This window comes from Odocoileus virginianus, chromosome 6 (assembly GCF_023699985.2).
Source record: "Odocoileus virginianus isolate 20LAN1187 ecotype Illinois chromosome 6, Ovbor_1.2, whole genome shotgun sequence".
In the NCBI taxonomy this organism is placed as follows: domain Eukaryota; kingdom Metazoa; phylum Chordata; class Mammalia; order Artiodactyla; family Cervidae; genus Odocoileus; species Odocoileus virginianus.
Genome location: NC_069679.1, coordinates 63,722,709 through 63,745,880, shown reverse-complemented (window position 1 = coordinate 63,745,880; position 23,172 = coordinate 63,722,709). Strand labels below are relative to the sequence as shown.

At 39.1% G+C, this 23,172-nt stretch overlaps 1 protein-coding gene across 9 annotated transcripts in view; it reads right to left on the bottom strand.

Moving 5' to 3' along the window:
- Nucleotides 1–23,172, bottom strand: part of SYNE2 (spectrin repeat containing nuclear envelope protein 2) — a 316,121-nt gene that overhangs the window by 67,696 nt on the left and 225,253 nt on the right. For all 9 annotated transcript variants that reach the window (XM_070469450.1, XM_070469452.1, XM_070469451.1 and 6 more), the window contains 15 exons: nucleotides 21,784–21,915; nucleotides 20,254–20,406; nucleotides 19,918–20,127; nucleotides 18,613–18,714; nucleotides 17,673–17,792; nucleotides 17,094–17,294; nucleotides 15,576–15,749; nucleotides 13,640–13,771; nucleotides 9,657–9,853; nucleotides 8,153–8,285; nucleotides 6,247–6,429; nucleotides 5,683–5,829; nucleotides 3,557–3,733; nucleotides 1,713–1,868; nucleotides 17–169 (listed from right to left, as the gene is read on the bottom strand). In XM_070469450.1, the coding sequence (XP_070325551.1) occupies nucleotides 17–169; nucleotides 1,713–1,868; nucleotides 3,557–3,733; nucleotides 5,683–5,829; nucleotides 6,247–6,429; nucleotides 8,153–8,285; nucleotides 9,657–9,853; nucleotides 13,640–13,771; nucleotides 15,576–15,749; nucleotides 17,094–17,294; nucleotides 17,673–17,792; nucleotides 18,613–18,714; nucleotides 19,918–20,127; nucleotides 20,254–20,406; nucleotides 21,784–21,915 (2,370 nt within the window). The remainder of the gene's footprint in view (nucleotides 1–16; nucleotides 170–1,712; nucleotides 1,869–3,556; nucleotides 3,734–5,682; nucleotides 5,830–6,246; nucleotides 6,430–8,152; nucleotides 8,286–9,656; nucleotides 9,854–13,639; nucleotides 13,772–15,575; nucleotides 15,750–17,093; nucleotides 17,295–17,672; nucleotides 17,793–18,612; nucleotides 18,715–19,917; nucleotides 20,128–20,253; nucleotides 20,407–21,783; nucleotides 21,916–23,172) is intronic.

Below are 23,172 nucleotides of genomic sequence, written 5' to 3'. Positions count from 1 at the left end.
GAATGAATTCTAGTACCTGGTTCATAACACTGTTTCTCTTTTGAAATAGCTCATCAATTTTGGATGCTGTGTCTTCCAACAGTGGCACTGTCCCACTCTCCAAAGTCGGGTAATTTTGTCTCAACTCATCCAATGCTTTGGATTTAATTGCAAGTTGATTTTCTATATCCTGGAAAGGCCAGAGGAAAAAACTTTTCATGTGTGCAATATTACAAAATAATTAATAAGGGTAAGAGATAGGAGTTTGCATTTTTTAAGTAAAAATGCCGTTAGAATATATGATAAAATAACATTATGCAAAAGACATTTTAATCATATGCCACTGTTCAATTTTTACAATGAAATTTTACAATATGAATTTACACAATTACAGGATGATTTTTACAAATACTTCAGTTATTATGTGGCTCTAGACTTTAGAAGTCTAGGTAGCAAGCCCTTATCATCATGGAATAGTAGAAAGAGTCTAGGAGATATAGTCTCCATTCCATATCTGCCCTGTACTGGCTGTTGGACCAAGCATAAAGTCATCAAACCCCCAACCTGCATTTCCTCATCTGGAAAATGGTGATGACACCCCAGGCATGAATAACTTAGAACGCCAGTGAACCCAGGGTGGCCTGTTGGGGGTGCTGTAGGACTGAGTTTCCAGTCAGGAGTTGTATGTGAGGAAATGGCAACCCATTCCAGAATTCTTGACTGGAAAATCTCATGGACAGAGGAGCCTGGCAGGCTACCGTCCATGGGGTCGCCAAGAGTCCGACACGACACGGTAACTGAATAACAACAAACAACAAAGTGGAAATGGCTAGCAGGCAGTCAGAAACAGGACATGACCATCTGAAAATGAACGACACCATATGATGGTGTTGTCACCCATATTCTACTGAGTATCATTTTGTAACCTTCTAAGTAGAATTGGGCTCTGAGCTGACTTTCCACCCAACAGTGAGGAGCGTCAGGTCTTCATGCAGGTGGCGCAGAAGCCGAGGAACCTGGGGATGGCTCCCAAGAAGAGTGACACAATCAGGGCAGTGGGGAGGGAGGGTGAGGGACCTTAAAGACTGAGTGACCTGGAGAATGACGACTGAATGATAAAAGGGCACAGCCAACACGCTCCAGTCCAAATGGGATTTAGACCGGGTCTCCAAGGGAAAAAGCACCCCTTTTAGAACACACTACACAGTAGGTGAAAGAAAACCATTTTCCTCTGAAGAAACAGAATGAAATAATGGAAATCATGGAAACCAGAATAATTTTGCAAACAGTAGATAAATTAATAAAAACACAAATATTGGAAAACATCTAAATCAAAATTCCCTTGCAACTTTTTTTTTTTTAAATTTTGGCCACAGCATGCGGCCTGTGGGATCTCAGTTCTCCTACCAGGGAGTCAACCCGGGCCACAGCAGAGAAAGCAGCAAATGCCAACTACTGGACTGCAAGGGAACTCCCAGCATTTTCTTCTTAAGAATAACATTCACATCTCTTAAGAACCACAATAACCATGAAAATACCTTTTTCTGCTCATCAAAAATAAAGTAAAATAAAATAGCATTTTGCAATTCTGTAAAACACATGGACACTTCTCTATTTTACATAAGGAAGTAAGGACCTGGGGGTTGGAGGAGAACCCTGAGAAACTGCAGCAGCTTGAGTTGCTCCCTGGGGTAGGAGGGGTAGCTAACAGCCCGAGCTCTGCACCTTCTCACCTGACAATCCAGGAGCGTCTTCTGTACTGAGATCACACTTTCGGGTTTTTGTAAAGTTTTCAGTCTCTCCTCTTGGACCTCCATCCAGTTGTTCAGAATCTGTATTTTGTTTTCATTCTCAGTGATACTTTCCAAAAGTTGTTCTAAATGTTGTATCTACCAGTTATGAATAAGAAAATAAAATTTTCTTATTTTCAACTACATGCTTTAAAATGTGAACATCATGATATTTTTAAAAGGATACTTTTGTTTCCTCTCATATTTCTAACATTTTGCATAAGATTTCCCAATAATTTTTGGAAGAAAGATTCATAAACCAGGAAATAAGAATTACAATCTCCTTTTTAAAAAAGATCTGACATTTGAAATGAAAACTAACCTTCTAAGAATACTGGCTGTTCTGGAGGGCCACAGTATCTTTGGGAAACAGACTCATGTTGCTAACACTCAATATTTTTTCACTGCATCATCTATTGATATATGCAAAGCTTAAGAAAATGTTCTTTTTCCCAGACTCTCTTTATTAGATTCACTTAAAAACTGTCAGTATAAAGAATATCACGAATAATGCATCAACTTAATAAAGTAATATTTTTTCAGTCTGTGATTATCATTTCTAATGCTCACAATGTTTATTAGGTTACAATCACAGTATCTATAAAGTTTAATACTCCTTTTCATATGCCACAGGCACTTGCTGTGGCATGACTTGCATTCACTTAAAAGGCTGCCCAATATCTCATCAAATGGACACCATATGATTAACTATTAATATTTCTCTCAAGTTGGAAATTCAAGCAGTCTACATTTTTCACCAGAATAAGTAACATTGAATTGAACACTTTGTGCACATATCTGTTCCTTTTCTAAGGACTATCTACTTTAGATAAATGTATAAGAAGTGGATTGCTGTTTTAAGAAGTAAGATGATTATTATGGTTCTTGAAATTTCTGAAGGCTTTCCAAAAGGGTATTGAAGCCATTATCTGCAATGCATGAATATGAAAGCTTTGGGCTTTTAACTTGTTCTAGTTTAGTAAGCATATAATGTTGTTAATGTTTATTTCAACTGTCAAAGCTGTAACCTTTCCATGTTTATTTGCTAAGTATAATTTTCTCTTCTGTAAATTATCTGTTCATGTTCTTTGTTCATTCATGTACTTAATTGTATAAATCTATTTGTATGCATTTTGTACACAACATAGAAATCAACCAATTTCACTGTTATATATGAATATTAAATATTTTCCCAACAGTAGGTTTCCTTAGTCTTTTCAGTCATGAAATAAAAATCTAATAAGAAGTCATATACATTCTTCTTCCTTTTTATAGTACTTCTAAAGCTGAAATAGCTTTGCTGCTTTTGAACATCTACTTTCAAAGAAAATGTCAAAACCTTTGACCATTTAGTAGCCTCATGCAATACTTGACATCTTCTTAAATAACATGTCTCCTCTTCACTTGCCTAATTCAATTTCCCACTAAGATATCACATAGAAATATTAAAAAGTATTTCCCACTCTTAAATGCACCAATGGAGAATGCTGGAGCTCTGGCTTTAAAAGGGGCTAGAATTTAGACGATTATTAGGTTTGACTGTGTAAGTTAACCACACAAATGTCCATTTATTTATTTTAGTTTATTTATTTACTTTTGGCCACTCTGTGCAGCACGCAAGATTTTAATTCCCTGACAAGGGATTGGATCTGCACTCCTTGCAGTGGAAGCACAGACTCGTAACCATCCAGACCACTAGGGAAGGCTCAAAAATGTCTTTTTAAATTTTTCAGGAAGTGGAATTTTGCGACGGCCAAATCATAACCAAACTGTGACCATGAGCTCACCCTGCCATTCAGGGCTCCGTGCGCCCGCTGCCACTGGCGGTTCATCTCCCCCAGGTGCTCTGCAAACTCCGTCCTCTCATAGCGCTTACTCTCTACGTCACAGGTGCTTAACTGAAGTAACGACTGGTTTACAAAGTCAACTATCCATTGTTTATAGTCCATTTCCATTCTAAACTCCTAGAACAAAGAAAGCAAAAGTTAACCACCGACGCCTGAGCTGAAGTGGGTTAGAGGAACGGGACCTCCCCTTTGCTGTGCGGTAGGGGCCCCAGGCTGCTACTGGCTCATCGGGGCACCTGTCTACCCCTCTCCAACCCCATCAGGGGTCTGCTTTGAGTGGAGAGCCTTACTGAGAACTACACATTGCTGGAACAGAGAGACTCATGGCTTCCAAACAGGCTGAAAAATCAAAGATGGCACCATGAATGGTAGTAGAATCATAGGAACCAAAATCAAGACCCAAGATCTGACAAGGCGTTCCTGTAAGAGGCTCCCTGAGAGCTACACTGGAATTCAGAGTCATTCTGTGGGCTCATGGAAATGACCGGATGAGAAGCCTGAAGTTAAAACTCTCAGAAAACCCAGGACACCGTTAAGGAACTCTGCCAGTTTAGGCAGCTTCTCTGTTCCCCTGGGGACTGTCTACGGAGCCTCCGAGTTTGGATGACTTTAAGTTCTAGAGCAATCTTAAACCCTCCTAGGGCCAAGCCTGTTTCTTTCAAGCCCAATACTTGTTGGGTTTATCCTGGCAGGTTCGAGCACTTCCTTTGGAGACATCTAGGGGGAAAACCAAGTTATGTGCTAGGTTGCTAGGGCCTGCGAGAAAAATACACATTGTCCCTCTACAGATTCTACCACTCACTGAAGTTAGGATGGGATAAGAGTTAAAAAGAAAATCCTTACTAATATCTTGGTTTGTGGCTAAGCCATTCATTTTCCGCCTGTCCTAAATCATTTCAGTTGTGTCTGATTCTTTGAAACCCTTTGGACTGTAGCCTGCCAGGCTCCTCTGAGATTCTTCAGGCAAGAACATTGGAGTGGGTTGCCATTTCCTCCTCCAGGGGATCTTCCTGACCCAGGGATTTAACCCGCATCTCCTATGTCTCCTGCATTGGCAGGCAGGTTCTTTACCAGACCAGAGGCTAGATCTATTAGCCTATGATGTCTTGGAAAGCAGTGACCAGAGCCTTCATTCATCTCTGTGTTCCTAGTGGCAAACACGTTGCTGGCACACAATAAGTATTTGCATGTGGCTTGTTAAATGTTAGTTAGATCTACTTGAAATTGAATATCATGGAGAAGTCCACATTCCTATCTATTTGTAGAAGGATATCAAGTTTTCCTTATGCATTCTCTTATCCAAGGAACATTTACTTAATACCTACTGGATGCCAGGTATTGTGCTAGGTGTGCTGTTTTGGGGAAGTAAAGACAGCCCCTGCTCTCAAGAAGCCAAGTCAAGGTGAGGAGATGGGCAAGTAAGGAAACATTGGGTTGGCCAAAAAGTTCATTCCAGTTTTTCCATAAGATGTGATAGAAAAACTGTAACAAACTTTTTGGCCAACTCAATAATTATAATACTGGGTGATAGTAACTATTGATAGCACCATGCAGACACCTAATCCTGGAAAGTAAACTGATCTGGCTGGGAGAGTCAGATTTCCAAATGAGGAGACACTTGAACCGACTCTGGAAGGATGACTAAGAAGATTCCTACGGCTAAAAGTGGGACACTAGAATTCCTAGGCCGAAGGTACAGCACATACAAAAACATGAGTGGGAGAGCCCCAGGAGCAGTGGAGGGACCGCAAAGGACTTGGTTCAGGCGGAGTTCAGGGTTTACATGGAAAAATGAAGAGATGAGGCTGGAAAGGAAAAGAGAGGCCAGAGCCAGTTGAAATCTCGGATTCTGTACTGTGGTGATGGGAGCTACTAAAAGAATGGGGGCAGGATAAAAGCAAGTATACTAATTTCTCTCTTTAGAATCATCCACCATCCCATTTCCCACCAATAGAATCAGCTTTTCTAAATTATATTCTACATGTCTCTTTGTTCAGTATTTCTTTTCTGACAGACTTGCCTTCTTTATTTCATGAAATGGCTTCTGGCTTTTTTTGGATAATTACCTTGTACTTCTGAAGAAGATTTTTAACTTGAGATGCAGAACTCAGTGAATGCTCGGAGTCTTCATCTTCAGTTTGATGTTCCACATTGTTCATCCAGTCAATCATTTCCATGATTGCTTTACGAGACGGCAATTTCTCCATCTGAAGCTGCAAAAACAAAATGATTTCCATTTAATTACCTGCAGTTAACAAAATGAATCAGGGCGTCACTGATGATGATATCTAGTTTGATAAAAGGTCACGCCACAAAATTATGTAGGTTGCTCACGAAAACAAACCCAGCATTCAAGCTCAGAATAAGTGACCCCAAAACAATGACAATGACCTTCACATAAACTAACACAGTGGTGCAGATAAACTGGGAAATAAAGTAATTAAGCCTGATTTCTCTCTTAAGAAAGATCCCACTGGAGGAGAGTCCAGTAATTAAGACCTATATTCAGTGGTGCCAGAGAAAAAAAAGGTGGTGTCAATGAAAATTATTGAGTCAGAGAAATGATTTTAAAAGAGTTGTGCCTTAAACAAATGGATGCTAATTCAAATGCTGGGTCTTTGAATACTTACCTGGTGAAGTTTTTCTTGGATGTCTGGAAGCTGAGTTATGAGCACTGTCCATTTTTGTTCAAATTGTGCCAAAGAAGCCCTCAGTGTTGCCGTATCAGCCTCCTTCAGGTGAAGGAGTTGGTTCCCAGTACTTAGAACTGCAGTCTTCAAGGAGGACTTTTCATCAACTTCCTTTGAAAACTCCTAAAAGCAAACAGTTTTAAAATTTAGAAACATTTAAGGACTTCCCTGATGGTCCAGAATCTGCCTGCCAATGCAGGGGACATGGGTTTGATCCCTGGTCTGGAAAGATTCCACATGCTGCAACTACTGAGCGCATGCATCTAGAGCTTCTGCTCTGCAACAAGAGAAGCCAGCATAATGGGAAGCCCGCACACCACAACTAGAGAGTAGACCCTGCTTGCCACAACTAGAGAAAGCCCACACGCAGTGACGAAGACCCAGCACAGCCAAAATTAAATGAAAATGATAAAAAAGAGAAACTTTTAATATATAAATATGGCATGGAGTAATTGAAAATCAGAATAGCTGATTAGAGTTCAAAGCTAAATAACTGAATTCAAATAGTAAATATTTATATGTATATGCATGTATGTATATATGCACTCACACATGTATGCACACACACATTTTTCCTAAATGTCAGGCACTGTATCCAGGCATTAGATATATGGCGGGGAACAAAAGAGATGAAATTCCTACCCCTTGAGGGGCTTGTAATCTAATGGATTATTGTTTTTAAAAATAGTCAAATCATTTCAACTTTAAAAAGACTTTAGAAAGATGGTAATGATAACCCTATATGCAAAACAGAAAAAGAGACTCAGATATATAGAACAGACTTGTGGACTCTGGGAGAAGGCAAGGGTGGGATGTTTCAAGAGAACAGCATTGAAACATGTATATTATCTAGGGTGAAACAGATCACCAGCCCAGATTGGGTGCATGAGACAGGTGCTCGGGCCTGGTGCACTGGGAAGACCCAGAAGGATCGGGTGGAGAGGGAGGTGGGAGGGGGGACTGGGATGGGGAATACATGTAAATCCATGGCTGATTCATTTCAATGTATGACAAAAACTACTGTAATGATGTAATTAGCCTATTAAAAAAAAAAGAGAGAGAGAAAAAAAAATAACTTCAGAAATTTTGGAAAGTAGCTATAAACAAACAGGATAAACTGGTATCTCTTGATAAAGAAATAAAAAAAAAAAAGAAAAAAATAAAAAAATAAAAAGAAACTATGGAACACAGCACAAAGTTCATACTAAGTGAATTAAATGCAACCAATTTTCTAAAATATTTGAAAATATTCCTGTGTACTTATAAGCTTTTTCCAAGTATATTTAAGAAATCTTTTCATTTTAACATCAAAATGAGTGATAGCTACAAAATATGAAAAGTGGAGAAAAGACTAAGAGAAAAGACAAACAGGTCTTGGAAGTATAATTTATATTACAAAAGTTACTACTCTTTCTTTAAAAAAAAGAAGACCTTAAAACAACAGAACAATAACATTTAAGTGGAAATATCAATTCTGTAAGGACAATTTAAAACCATGTATTTATTAACTAACATTTATGAATTGATTATCTTGTGAGGTTTTGGGGCGGAGCTGGTGGGAAAGATATTTTCTGCACTTACGAAACATGTTCCATGTCAGAGCAAGTTTTAAATTTATATATATTTTATAGGGCCAATAAAAAAATACCTTATCAGTATTATAAACATAAAATCAACAATATAAACAAATAGTTCTAAGTCTGAAGGATACAGCTGCTATTAGCCCAAGTCTTACTCCTTATCCACACATAAAGGTTATGGAGACGAAACACATCAACTCTCATAATTTTCCCCTGCTATTTACAGCCAACCAATAATTATTCAAGCATATTCTATTGCAACTTACAAAAAAATTGTTTATGTTGCTTCTGATTGTGTCCAGGTCCTGAGACACATTGAGGGACTGCTCTTTCCAATAGTTCAGAGTTTGCTGAGAAGATTCCAACCACTTGGTTAACTGATCTGAATCTCTGTTATAACTAACAGGAGCAAAGCGAGAGAGAAAGGAAATAAGAAATAATATGCAACACCCACATATTTTCTTCTGTTTCACTCTATGATTTCTTGTGTTGACCAACCCTGGTATTCAGAAAAAAATTATGATTTTTTTAAAGGATTATATACCCTGTTTCATTCCAGACCCCAAATCTGATGCTTCTGTCATTTTCTGATTCCATAATGATTAATCAAGAACAAAGAGGCATTTTAAAGTCTGAAATATTCTTTAAAAATTTTTTGATAGCTATACCACAATAAACCCACAGGTAAGGAAAGAGATTATTTTTATTCATCAAATGTTCTCTAGAGATTTTTGTACAATAAAAATATAACCAACATTTATTATAAGCTGTATTACTATAAGCTGTTATTATTTATTATAAGCTATATAACAGCAAACTGCTGTTCACTGGATGCCAATATATCTGATAGAATGAAAATATCCAAGCAAAATGCTTTCCTTCTGGTAAACTTCTAAACTTCTTTAGGTTAAGAGAGCCCCCTAAGAGGCAGGGAAGAGAATCAGGTTAAACATTCTGTGTTTTCTACCTTCCTCAAGGGGTTCAAGAGTGAAATAAGTCAGAGAAAGCCAAAGAGCATATGATAATCATTTACACGAAGATTCTAAAATATGATAAAAATGAACTTATTCACAAAATAGAAACAGACTCAGAGACACAGGAAACAACTTGTGATTACCAAAGGGGAAAGAGGGGGAAGGATAAATTAGGAGTTTGAGATCAACATAAACACAATACTATTAATATATATAAAATAGCTAAACAATAAGATCCTACTGTATAGCATAGGAAACTATATTCATTATCCTATAGTAAACCATAATGGAAAAGAATATGAAAAAGAACACATACATATATTTCTGAATCACTTTGCTATACATCAGAAATTAACACAACATTGTAAATCAAGTATACGTCATAAAAAAAATTTTATAAAAGATTTGAGCTGTTAAAGCAAAAAAAAAAATTCTTTGAAGAACTCCAAAGACTTTTTCCAAACTATTCCATTAGCTAAAATTATTTTTAAGATTTAAAAAAATTTTGGAAGAGTGTAGGAAAGAGCAACATCATGACACAAAGGTAACATGTATATAATTTTATAACATAACTCCTAGTTTCCATAGAAAACTGATTACACATTATCCTGAGTCCTATGAACCAACATCAGAGACTCTAGATCCCATTTAGCCTGGAAGAGGGACCCAACTACTTCAGATGATCAAAAATTGTACCACAGGGGGATGACATGTGAAATGTGGCTGACTGCAGAACCCTTCTGAGGTCTTATTCCACAGCAAAACCCGACACCAATCAATCCTTAAGAAAACATACCTGAGCAGATGCTTGAGAAGCGTTTGTAGTCTGTGTAGTTCGTGATCAATTTTTTTGTTTAGGGACAACCACTGTTCTTCCAGTTTTGCAATCTGGCCCTCTAGTTCAGGACAGTTCACGGATGCGACCAGCTGTTTACCTTCATTCAGAGTCTGGTAAAGCCGGGCATGCTTCTCATCCATGTTCCTTTTTATTTGCTAATAAAAATAAAGTCATAGCTTGAATTACTTAAAATTAAATCAGCCAGTCAACTCAAATATCTCATGGAAAACCTACAGTTGAGGCTACTGAAGAAATAATAACACACAGTCAATATGGAAAACAGTTTGGAGGTTCCTCAGAAAACTCAAGATAGAATGATCCAGCAATTCCACTTCTGAGCATATCATCCCTGGACAAAACTATACTTCTGGGCAAATCCCTGGACAAAACTATACTTCCGGGCATATCCCTGGACAAAACTATAATGGGGGGAATATATGTTTCTCTCATGTTCATAGTAGCATTGTTCACAACAGCCAAAACATGGAAACACCCTAAATGTCCATCGACAGACAAATGGATAAAGAAGATGTGGTACATATATACAATGTGATATTACTCAGCCATGAAAAAGAATGAAATAATGCCAACCTCAGCAACACAGCTGCAACTAGAGATAATCATACTAAGTGAAGTAAGAAAGAGAAAGACAAATACCATGTATCACTTATATGTGGAATCTAAAATATAGCACAAATGAACCTATATACAAAAGAGAAACAGACTCACAGACATAGAGAATAGACCTGTGGTTGACAAGGGGGACAGGGGGGACAGAGAAAGATGGATTGGGAGTTTGGGACTGGCAGATGCAAACTATCATATTTAGAATGGATAGACAAGGTCCTAATGTATAGCACAGGGAATTATATTCAATATCCTGTGATACACCATAATGGAAAAAAAATATATATTAAAAAAGAATGTACATATGTATGTAACACTTTGCTATACAGCAGAGATTGGCACAACATTGTAAATCAACTATACTTCAATTAAAAAAAAAAGAAACAATAATACTTTCCTAATCCTCAAGCCTCTCACAGTCTGTCTGAGCAAAATTAACGGATTATTATCTTTCATGATGAGAATGTCTAGTGCATTTCTCCTGCATGGACTTATACATACAATAGAAAATTAAAATTCACAGATTTAGAACTGATCATTTAATTCTTTCACCTAGAAACTAAAATGGTGACAGTCTTCAGGGCACAGTGAACTTGCACATAGCGTTCGTGTGACCTAAGGATTACTCTGTAAATCAAGAAATTTTACATAGAAATCAGGATTTCCTGTGACTCTGGGAAAACAGGAAGATCTATTATAGCAAGCTCCTTTAGAAGAGGCTGTTCTCCTGGGTTCTCCTCCACTGCTGTCCCCACCAGCCCTCACATATTCATCCACTCAGCTGCCCTTGTTTCTGTTCTCTTGTCTGGGCCCCTGGAAGCATTCTACCTTGTGGACTAGGTAGGTAGGGGTTATTCTTTGGACCCAAATAGTAGGGGGAAAAGTTTACTTTGAGATTCTTCTGCATATAAGGACTCAGGAGGAGAAAAAAAGAGGACTTCAGAAGAATAAATTAAAACAGCACACTGCTAATTCAATTCCATGAAAAGAAAAATAAAATTCTTCAAAACTGCAAATACAATGATCCCCTGAGGACAGCCCTCTAAAGACAATTATCTCCCGCAGTTGGGTTCAGCTTAATGACATATCCTGACAGTTACTTATATTTAATCTTAAAAAATAAATTACGGTCAAACAGAACATTTGCTATTTTCCAATTAACTTACGCCTTTAAAAAAATTATTAAAAATTCTACCTCCAATCCCTAACACTCTAGTTGCAAATCCCTCTTCCTGCTTGAGTCTGCAGACTAGAATAAACTGTTCAATGTTAGTTTAAAAAATAAATGGTTCTAATTTTCTAAGCCTTCAGTGCAAGACACTTCATCTTTAGAGCAGCTCTGAGAAGTTTTAATTTCCTCATTTTGTCCCCAAGAGTCAGGCTGCACTAGTCACTTGGCCCATGAGGTGACAGCCAGCATTGAGCACGGCCTGTTCAACTCCAGAGGTCACACAACTGACTGACCCTATATTCCGAGCCCACAGATGTCCCCCAGTCAAGATATATACAAAATTCCCCATGACACAGGAGACTGATAACAACCTTAGGACCGCTGTCAATGAGATGGGCTTCACTAGATAGTCTGTCTTCTTTTAGTCTGGCAGATGTATTTAAAAGTCTTAGAACAATTCTATCATTTTAAAAAATATTTCAAGCTTAACAGAAACACAGGTTATAGTTTAAGGCAAGGGTCCCTAACCTCGTGGATGTAAAGGCTGAGGATCTGAGGTGGAGCTGATGTAATAATAACAGAAATAAAGTGCACAGTAAATATAATGCGCTTGAATCATCTTGAAACCATCTCCTCACCCAGTCCATGGAAAAACTGTCTTCCATGAAACTGGTCTCTGGTGCCAAAAATGTTGGGGACCACTGGTTTAAGGTATATAGCTACTCTTGGAGAAATAATCAGGCTTCTATCAGGTTGGCTAATGTGAACTGTTTCTTAATCCCACGAGGTTTAAGAGCTTTTTTTTTTTTCATTTATTTTTATTAGTTGGAGGCTAATTACTTTACAATATTGTAGTGGTTTTTGTCATACATTGACATGAATCAGCCATGGATTTACATATATTCCCCATCCCGATCCCCCCTCCCACCTCCCTCTCCACCCGATCCCTCTGGGTCTTCCCAGTGCACCAGGCCCGAGCACTTGTCTCATGCATCCAACCTGGGCTAGTGATCTGTTTCACCCTAGATAATATACATGTTGCGATGCTGCTAAGAGCTTTATTTTCCACTGCATTCTCTCAGCTGTTCAGATGGTACCTTCTGCACCCCTAGGCTAACAAAGAATTAAAGAGCAGCTTCTTATCCCAGAAGACTCAGATTTATGTTGGAGTTTGGCTCAATATGTGAAGATGGCGAAGAGATCAATTGAAACTTTCAAGACACCTAGAGAGCATAACTACAGCATTCCAGCCTTTGGAAAACGCTCCTTGTAGGAGCTTAAGTGCCTCCAAGGAATGCTGGCACACTGCCAAGTAATTCACATTTTCGTTTTTCATCCCGTCTGGTCAGGCAACAAACCTGCTTTTGAAGTTTTAAAGTGGATATCTGATAGCACACACACACACACACAACTAACCACACAACCAGATTCTGACCACATACATTCTAAAGTAAAAACTAAGCATTTCAAGTTTATGTCGAAAATATTTAGAACCTGTTCTTATCTTGTAGGTCACATTCTCAATGCCACTCGAAAATCATGCTAAGGTTGTATCTTTTCTACGGCATTGAAATCTGAGACACACAGACTTCGATCATAACAATACCAAACGTTACACAAGAAAAAATTGTGTCTGAAAGACACAAGTCTGAAGTCTCTTTATAATGCCGGTGGCAGGTAACAGATTGTTGTTTTCTTCATAGGCTCTGTCCAATCAGGGCTTCACTTGTCATAAGACTAAAAATATGTTCAGAGGCCCATAGTTGGCAAAGTTCTTCTCATACTTTTTAGCTCATGTCCACACCTGCTGACATCCACCTCCAGAGACAGGTAGAACAAGCTTGATTACCTCCATCCTATAGACAAAGACACTGAACCTTAGGGACAGAAAGCTGACAGAGTGCTCCATGATAGTCAGGACTCCAACCAAGGTCCCGACCCCACGTCAGGCACACGGTTACGCAGAGAAGCCCACAAGCAAATCTGCAGTTCTCCCAAAGACATCTCACTGTGAGTTGTTTGAGCAACATTTCATTTCAATTCAAATCATTCACCTTCAAAATCAAGTACTTTAGTCAAAACACAATAAAAACACAAAGTGCTTCAGACCATGACTTTGATGGTTTAAGTGGAAGCAAAATACCTGGTAATATGAAATCCTTTCCACTAATCTTTCCTCCGTCTCTTCTACCAAACTCACAGAAGGCAATGTAGACATAAGAATTTCCAGGTCCTTTTCAAGAGATGCATAGTTTTCATCAAATTCTTCCCATTTCTAGAGAATCAAGAACACATGATCACCAGGGGGCTTAGTTCCAGAAAGGGATGAAACTAATCTCCCAAACAAAAATGAACTCTGAGACCATACACAATTAAAGCACAGATTCCAGGGGTTTCTGAGATGTAACCCACCCTAATGAGAGGTCATTGGAAGGACTGATGCTGAAGCTGAAACTCCAGTACTTTGGCCACCTCATGCGAAGAGTTGACTCATTGGAAAAGACCCTGATGCTGTGAGGGATTGGGGGCAGGAGGAGAAGGGGACGACAGAAGATGAGATGGTTGGATGGCATCACTGACTCAATGGACATGGGTTTGAGTAAACTCCGGGAGTTGGTGACGGACAGGGAGGCCTGGCGTGCTGCGATTCATGGGGTCGCAAAGAGTTGGACACGACTGAGTGACTGAACTGAACTGAACTGAATAAGAGCTCAGCGTCTGGTGGGAACCAATTCCACTTTCACTGCTGTGTGGAAAAGGTTTTAAAAAATCCAGGTGGTACTGGGCTTTATGTTTGTCTCGTCAAATCGAGTAGGGAATAATAGGATTAAGTTAAAATGATACTCTCAGCATTCGCCTCTGTGGAGATCTCAGAGGACTTTTATTATTTGGAAAGGAAGGTGCTAACTTTTAAAGTTTTTCAACAGAAGCTCATGTTAGGCTGTTCCCAACACTCCCTGCTCCAACTCCCAGCCCACTGAACATGACCCAACCCATTACCCTCACGTGCCGCTCAAAGGAGTGATTTGAGAGGCTGTGAGCTTACACTTCAGCAGAGGAGTACTACTGCCTTCGCCAGAGTCTGCCTGGTCCTCGCACTCTGTTTCCAGAGAAGCCCACCTCTGGGGCCTTAACCCTCAACAGAGCTGATTTATGGACACAAAATACTACCTGCTGGAAAATGAACCACTTCATTAATTCTCATACCGAGTGAAACAGTGGGTCACCAGAAAGTCAGGGATACTCACTGGACTCATGGAGTCTTTTTTCTTTTCTTTAAACTTAACTTATAATTTATTTGGCTGTGCTGCATAGCATGTAGGATCTTAGTTTCCTGACTAAGGATCAAGCCTGTGCCCTCTACCTTGGAAGCCCAGAATCTTAACCACCGGACCACGAGGCAAGTCACTCATGGAATCTTTCTTTTTTTAAACACCATGAACTATTACTATAAGTACCAACTTGACATACTATTAGAAAATTAATTTTATTAGCATAAAATAATATCTTATTATCTTATTATCATTATATTATCACATTAAAAAGTTGAGTATTTCTTTATTTTATGTACTAATATCCACCATGTTTAAGAAGTGAAAATTTCTTTAAAAAACTGAGAAAGAGCTTTCTTAAAACTATTTCTATTTCTTAAAACTGAGAAAGAGCTTTATGTAAGCTGAACTTTTTTCTTTGAATCAGGACAGAACTGGCATAGATCTATACTTCAGCAACAGAACATCTGGGCTTGTCCTCTTTGGGATGCACAGTTTCAGAACCACTGATGTTTCATGAAATGATCTCATTCAAGACCTCAAAGTGCTTCCCATTTTGTTAATTTGTACACAGTCCTTGAAGGCAGAAAGATGCTGTGCAATCCCTAACTGATGTATAGGAAATCTCAGCTAATATTTCACTGGGGGAGCAGCAGTAGGAGCTGGAACAGGATTCCACATTCCTCATTGCTGGTTCTCACTTAACTACTGCTTAATAATAACCAGATACTTGTTTTCAAACCTAGAGGTGGTGGTTGAAAATCCAGAATTCCTGGCTTAAGTGCAAAATTTATGAAAGCCACATACCTGTAGTAAACTCTGTAGCTTTATTCCATATTGGTGTGACTTTTCTTCCAGCAATTTAACTTCTTTGACTTGTTCTGCCCCAAATGTTTCTTTCTTTTGCATTAAAGAAGGAAGCATTTTGTTGGAATATGTTTGGATCAAGAGCATGTCAGCAACAAGCTTCTGGAAAAAAAGCTGTGAAATGAGATGTTGACATTTATTTATTTTTACACTGTGAAAAGCCTTAAAATTCAAGTTTTTTCAACATGTTATACTGTCATATTTACTTTCTAATCCAAAATTCCAGGACAGCCATGTAGAGTCAAATTCATGAGAAAACAAAACAAAAATTGCCTATGTATCCACGGTCATCAAATACTAATGGAATTTTAACAAATCACAATGAAAAATTATTCTTGATAATATTTTCCCCAAAACTATCAATATTAAAGGGCAAATATTATTAATTAGACAATTAAAATTTCCAGTGAGATTTTCCTACATCAGAAATTCCAAGTTTTAAGAAACTTTTTTTTTTCTTAATTTTTTACCAAAAAGTAGATGCTTATTTGGTTGATTGGTTTCAAGACAATAAACTGGATGGATAGACGTGTGAGCCCAAGAAATTCACATCATATATTCAATAGACAGGGGTTTCTAAACTTTGGTTCTAACTTCTACTCAATACAATGATTAAATAAAGGAAATTTCTTGATGGGGGTCTATTGGGATTCTGGTTGGTCAAAGCTCCTAGAATAGCACTTTTAAACCTTTAAAGAGAAAGGCTTTCCTTCACATGGTTCATTATTTATAGTCAGCTGCCCCCTCTAGTTATTTTGGGGGCCTCTTATTAGGTGAATCCCTTTTCTTATTTCCTGAAAGGGATACATAAAAGGGTCTACCATAAGGTTTGAGACATTGTATATATCAGCTAATATATTTTCTCTTCTTCCCCTCCATTCCTTATACAATATTTACCTTTGAATTTTTCTTAAAGTCTACTTATCAAAAGCTGGACTTCAGCTTGTTAAAAGCAGGAACTGTATCTTACACATCTATTATCAGCACTTAAATTACTGCATATCTCTTGTTGGTTATGATGAGGTTTTGTTTAATGGAATGAGTGGAAAGCAAAAGGATTTGCTGTGGCATTACACCACATATACATTTGTAATTTATTTATTTCTTTTGATTTCAGTTCTCAGTAAGGCCTTTCCTAACCTCCTGAACTCAACTCCCTCTATTAAATGCCCTTAAAGTATGTAACCCAATTTCAATTTTAAATTTGCTTGAATCGCTCCTTGACAAAAAATGTCTTCTCAATCAACTAAAAGCTCCATAAATGTTAGGAATTGTCTATTTTCACTCACAATTATATTCTTAAGAGTTTAGCAGAGTTCCTGGTACATGGTGTAATAGATGTTTGTTTAAAGAATGAAGGAATGATGTATGTTTCACCAAGGAAGGACATGTATGCTCTCTGTTCACACTAGAATAACTTACAGTCTATGAAAAGGTGATCTGACCCATGTGTCTTACCTTGTGATTTTGTATTTGAGCCTGTAGGGCAACTTTACTTTTGGTTTGTTGTAAATGGTCATGAGCAAGCTTTTCCTTTCCGATATTCACCAGTTCCACCATGCCTTGCAACAAAGCATCTTGCTGGCTCTCAGTGATGAAAGGGCTGCTGAGTTCGGTGTACCTGGCTCTCAGGATTCCCCATGTACTGTCAAGGACATCCTGAAAAGAACAAGTGTGCACAAACATTTCCACCCAACCATGAAAATAACCCAAATAAAGCACATATATCTAAATTTCCATGGAGAGCTTCCCAGGTGGCTCAGTGGTAAAGAATCCACCTGCCAATGCTGGAGATGCAGGAGATGTGGGCCCTGTGTCAGGAAGATCCCCTGGAGAAGGGAATGGCAACCCACTCATATTCTTGCCTGGGAAATCCCTTGGACAGACGAGACTGGCGGGCCACAGTCAATGGGGGCACAAGGAGTTGGACAAGACTGAGTGAGCACACAGTGCACAAATTTACTTGGTAGAAGAAAAATGCCTAACTCTTTCCAATCATAGTGATTTATGGATTGAATATTTTCTGCTCAGACACACCTCTAATTTGTAAACCTCCTGGAGTAGAACATAAGGTAAATGAAGCCTCTCTCCTTCATCTCTTAGTTTTGCCACTCGGCTCTCAGAGTTCTGCAGCTCCACTGTGTATACATCCACTTTCTAAAGAGAGAGACAACGCAAGAAAATAAAACCCTTTAATAAGTCAGGAGTACACACTGTCACTTAAAAAGAATTAAACAATATAGAAAAGAACTAAGGGAAAAATGAAAGTGCAACTTCTCCTCCATCCTCCCCAGTTCTCCCCAAAGATCCACAGCTGACAGTCTATTTCTAATGTATTCAAAGCACATACTGAGAAGAGGTATACACACATATCCTGAAATGCACAGGATTGCACATGTCGTTGGATTCTACAGTTTGCATGCCTTCCTTATCAGCTCCTCAGCACCTAGTCACAGTACAAACTAATCTAGAGCCTTTTAAGCAGACACAGTAAGGCTGCTCACTGCTTTAGCAATGGTCGGTTCTAAATGGACTTTCAGGCTATTTAAGAGCCTTTTAATTCAAGCAGTGCTGCCAGGTCCCTCCTTGAATATTCATACACATATTTATCTTTATGCTCTTGTCTTATTTCTTTAGGATAAGTACAAACCCAGAATGTAGAGCCATGCCTGAACACACTAGGTCAATTGACACTTGCTGTATAAGGGAATGGAGCTGCTGGATGAAGAGCATTTAGATTTACAATTTTGATACGTAGCCAAATGGTCTCTAGATGCCAGAGCAGTCAGCACCCCCACCCAAGAGGGTGAGAGTCTCATTTCTCAACAACCTTTCCACCACTGCACAGACTTGTATTTTAGGGAGGGATTCATAAGCACAGGAGACTTATGGTGCTTCTGCAGACTTTTGGAGTCTTTTATGCAGGAGACTCTCTGGGTCAAGGTTAAGTCAGTTTGAATTATTTTCACTTGATTACCTGAAGCTGTTCATCAATAGTCTGGCCACTAATTTCATTCAAAGATTGTTGTAGAGATGTCTTATTCTTAACAAGTTGATCATATAATCGCTTTATTTCATTCTGTATAAAAAGATAAATGTAGGAAACAGAATTTCAGTTAGAGCTTTGAAATCTTTTACAAAATTTATCTGTCTTTTAATTTCTGAGCTATCAGAAATTTCAAACATATGTCAAAATAGGGGAACCCCTGCGTTACCATCATCCATCAGCCTTAACAATTACTGATGACTGTGGCTGGTCGTCTCTCTTCTGCCCCCTCCCCCGAGCTTTCTTGACTGCACCTGACTTCCCTTCCCTCAGATTATTTTGAAGCAAGTCCAAGATATCATATTATTTTATTAGTGTATATTTCAGTATGTATCTCTAAATGACAAAGATTCCTCCCTTTAAAAATATCACAAATCAATAATAATTCCTTAGCATTATTAACTACCCAGGCAAGGTTCACATTTCCCTAATTGCCTATATTTTCTCCTTTTGGTTTGCTTGAATTGGGATCTAAATGAAGTCCAATAGGTGCAGTGGGTTCATGTGTCTTAAATCTCTCATAATCTGCTGACTCCTTGCCCATCTCTCTCTTTTTGTTTCTGGGATTTTTTTGTATGGTGGGGGAGGGAGGGAAGCAATAGTAGAAAAAAAATGGGCTACCTATTCTGTACAGCTTGCCACTGTCTGTATACAGCTGACTGCACTCCCTTAGCACCACTTACCATTTTCTTCCCTTGTGTCTAGATGACTTGGATTCTAGAGACTTGATCGGATTCAGGTTTGATTTTACAGGGAAGACTTCTTCCTAAATGGTGGTGTGTTTCATTTCCTTCTCATTAGACAATTTCTAGCAGCTTCCTAACTAGTCCACCTGCCTCAAGTCTCTGCTCCAGTTCTCATTAGACAACTGCCAGCTGGATCTACCAGAAATGTACACAAACTGTAATACCTTTGTTTAAAAACTTCAATAGCTCCTCCTTACCTAGGAATCCTCCCAGGTGACACTTTTAGTGGCTGAATATCATACAGGAAAGAAGCATTACTTTAGCACGACCTAACAAATTCATACCTGAGATTTTGGAAAGGAACTCTCTTTCAAATGGTCTCCAGCCATGAGCAGCTGAACTAACTGAAAGACCTTCATAGAAAGAGCCTCACTACTTTCCTTAGCAATCCCCACTCGAGAATGCCTCTGGGTAGAGGAACGAATGAAGATCGGAGGTCTGTGCTATCACCTGACACTGTGCCAAAGCAGCCCGGTGCCCAGAACTGTACCTGATAACTGCGGGTGTAGTCGAGGCCAGCTTTCAGAGCCTTGCTTCTAGAGGCAGCTGTAGCCTGGGTGTGCTCCAGGTAGACTTGGAGGTTCTCAAAACAGTCAAGGAACTGGCTGGCGTTCTTGCCAGGCCAAGTCATGGCTTTTGAAAGATCATTCTTCTTGTCACTCATAGTTAAGTAAAGTTTTTTCAACTCAAGAGCCAGTGTCTGCAAAGTGGAGAGGAAGAAAGACACCGTGAACAAGTTCTGACCTTAAGAGAGGTTTCAGTTCTGGCTAACCAGCGGGCTGCCTGTAGTAACAGCCAACACACATGCTCGATGGATGCTCCTTACCTCGTAGTGCAGCTGCTGGGTACCAACATCCCCTCTGAAGAGCCCAGGTGTCTGCAGCATCTCCTCCACACTGCCCAGGCACTGAATGAGGGTCTGAAACAGTTCAAATAATTTCTTATCCAGATTCGTGTACGTTTCTTCTGACATGTTTTCCTGAATCAAGAGAAGAAAAGGAAAAACAGAAATCACTAAGATTCCTTGCCTTCCTAAGCCTATATTTTCCCTGGTTTCCGTTACAGTTTACCATTCATGTTATGTTTTTTTTTTCCTAATAATTAGTCATTTCAAATACTTTGTGAACTAGGTAGCAGAATAAATAAATAAAATTAAGATGTTAACTCTGAGAGAAATAAGTTTAAGAAACTCAGTATTAGGTATTGAGTTGACTACTGAATAGAATTAAAACGTAAATCAAAAGATGGACTTCTTTAGTGGGGCTGTCCAGCTGGAAGTGTGAAAGTGAAAGTGTTAGTCACTCAGTCGTGTCCAACTCTTTGTGACCCATGGACTGTAGCCCACCAGGCTCCTCTGTTCATGAAATTCTCCAGGCAAGAACACTGCAGCGGGTTGCCATTTCCTTCTCCAGGGGATCTTCCTGACCCAGGAATCAAACCCGGGTCTCCTGCATTGCGGGCAGATTCTTTACTGTCAGAGCCACCTACCCTCTTTCCACTGTTCTCTGTCTCCCATATTTTAATGTAGGAGAAAGTGGGTTAATGACACCAAGGGTGGCCTGAAGAAGGAAGTCAAGAAACTTGAAGGGGTTCATTAGAAAGAGGAACGGTATCTTAAAGATAGGGATGGTACAGCATGGTGATTATAATTAAATTAGAAGCCTGCCAAACCTATTAATCACCCAATGTGGACTGTTTCCTACTGTCTTCTTTGATGGATACCTAAGCTATCCAGCACACCATCTCAGTGTTAAGCCAACTTAAGGTTGGAAAGCCTGCTGCTACTCCCTCCCTCCATCCCTCCTCAGCCTTGCAATCCCAGAGCCCCACTGCAGAACAGTATTAATAGATTATGATCCTTGTTCCTGCCAATCCCAGACTCAGGTTTGGAAGCCTGTGTACATGGTATTCTATGTAGCCATTACCAAATTTACCAGAGTCAGTAACAGAGATAAATTCTATTTGTAATTCTAGGACTCCTTCAATTATACATCCTATTATTTGTTCAGTAAGGAAAATTATGGGCTTCCCAGCTGGCTCAGTGGTAAAGAATTTGCCCGCCAATGCTGGAGATGCAGGAGACGCAGGTTCGATCTCTAGGTTGGGAAGATTCCCTGGAAGAGGAAATGGCAACCCACTCCAGTATTCTTGTCTGAGAAATCCCATGAACAGGGCAGCCTGATGGGCTACAGTTCATGAGGCTGCAAAAGAGTTAGACACAACCTAGTGACTATGTACACTCCCTGGAGGTGTAAGGGAAGAATCCACCAAAGAAAATTATGACTAATTTACACTATCACATTTCCCTTTATTTTTGTTACTGCAATGAGGAAAATATATAATAGGCAGCTGCTACCTGTGCCTGAAGATTATTTGCTTCTTGACGCAGGTCTTCAAGCTGGGTGGTGTAAGTTTTCAGTTCTTCGGTTGCTGGGTATCTAAAGTTATACATGCTCACACTGGGTAGAACACTCATATTTGTGGTAACCTGTATTTGAAAAAGGGAAATACTATTATGAAGAGTTAGAGATCCTATTAATGTAAAACATCAAAAATGCCTTAACATGCTATCTTCTGAGTTTATCTTCTTGGTAAGTATTTTTGTCTATCTTGTCATTTAAAAGAAAAAAATGATTTAATTAAAATTTGAATATTTTGGACAGCTTTGAAAAGTCATGACAGGCTTTACTAGACACTTGAGGGTCCATTTAGATTAAAAAAATAAAAAACAAGGGAAAAAAGAAACTATAATTGAAAAATAGAGTAAAACCACTAATCTTTCCATCTGTAGCCACGCTACTGGACTTCCACGGTTAGCTCTTTCTTTCCCTGTTTACTGGCATACTCCTGGCACACAGCCAACTCTTAAATAGTATACAGTAACCTCCGGGGGCAGATCTGTGTCTTGATTTGTTATTGAAAAGCCAAATTAGTATTGAAAATGAGCTGTGATTTCAGAAGGGGGAATGACTCAGAGTTAATTTCTTTGCCAGATTGGAAAACTAACATATAAAGAAACAGGATGGGGTGGTAGATGGACTCTGCTGGGGTGGGAGGGTAGAGAAAGAGGCACGGCATTCTATTCCTGGAAAAAGAACAACATACATGTTATAGCGTGTACGACAGGTGAAACCAAGACTAAAGTCCTCCCAATGAATTCAATTCAACTTTAATTGGTCAAATAAGGTTCTTCACAGAAGAGAAGAGAACTGAAAAAGCTCCCACCAGACTGGGGAACTGGGAAACCACTGGTAACCATTGCCCGGGTAGTCTGAGTGCAAAACTGAAGAAACAAGCTTGACTGCTGGGAGCAACGGTGCCATTCTGCTCATGGGCGCCCTGTTTAGAGAGACACCCGTCAGTAGCCGGCACAGTATGACAAAGATCATATTGGCAAAGATCAGGTATGATAAGGTGTGTTGATGAGAATACCTATAGACGGGTACCATCAGCATAGGGATCAGCACATGGCAGATTTCAAATAATCTTTTTATGAATGAATGACACTCATATAGCACTGTATCATTTTAAAGTGTTTTCTTTAAAACATATATGATTCATTTCCTTATTCATTCAACATATAGTAACCAAGATTTTATGATGTTCCAGTTTCTGCTCCAGGCACTCAAATGTGAACCAGGCAGACACGATCTTTCTTCTCATGCTGTCTAATGGGGAATACAGACAAATAAACAGGTGTATAGTTTAGTAAGAGCTATGAGCGGGGAAGCCCATGGTGCTACAG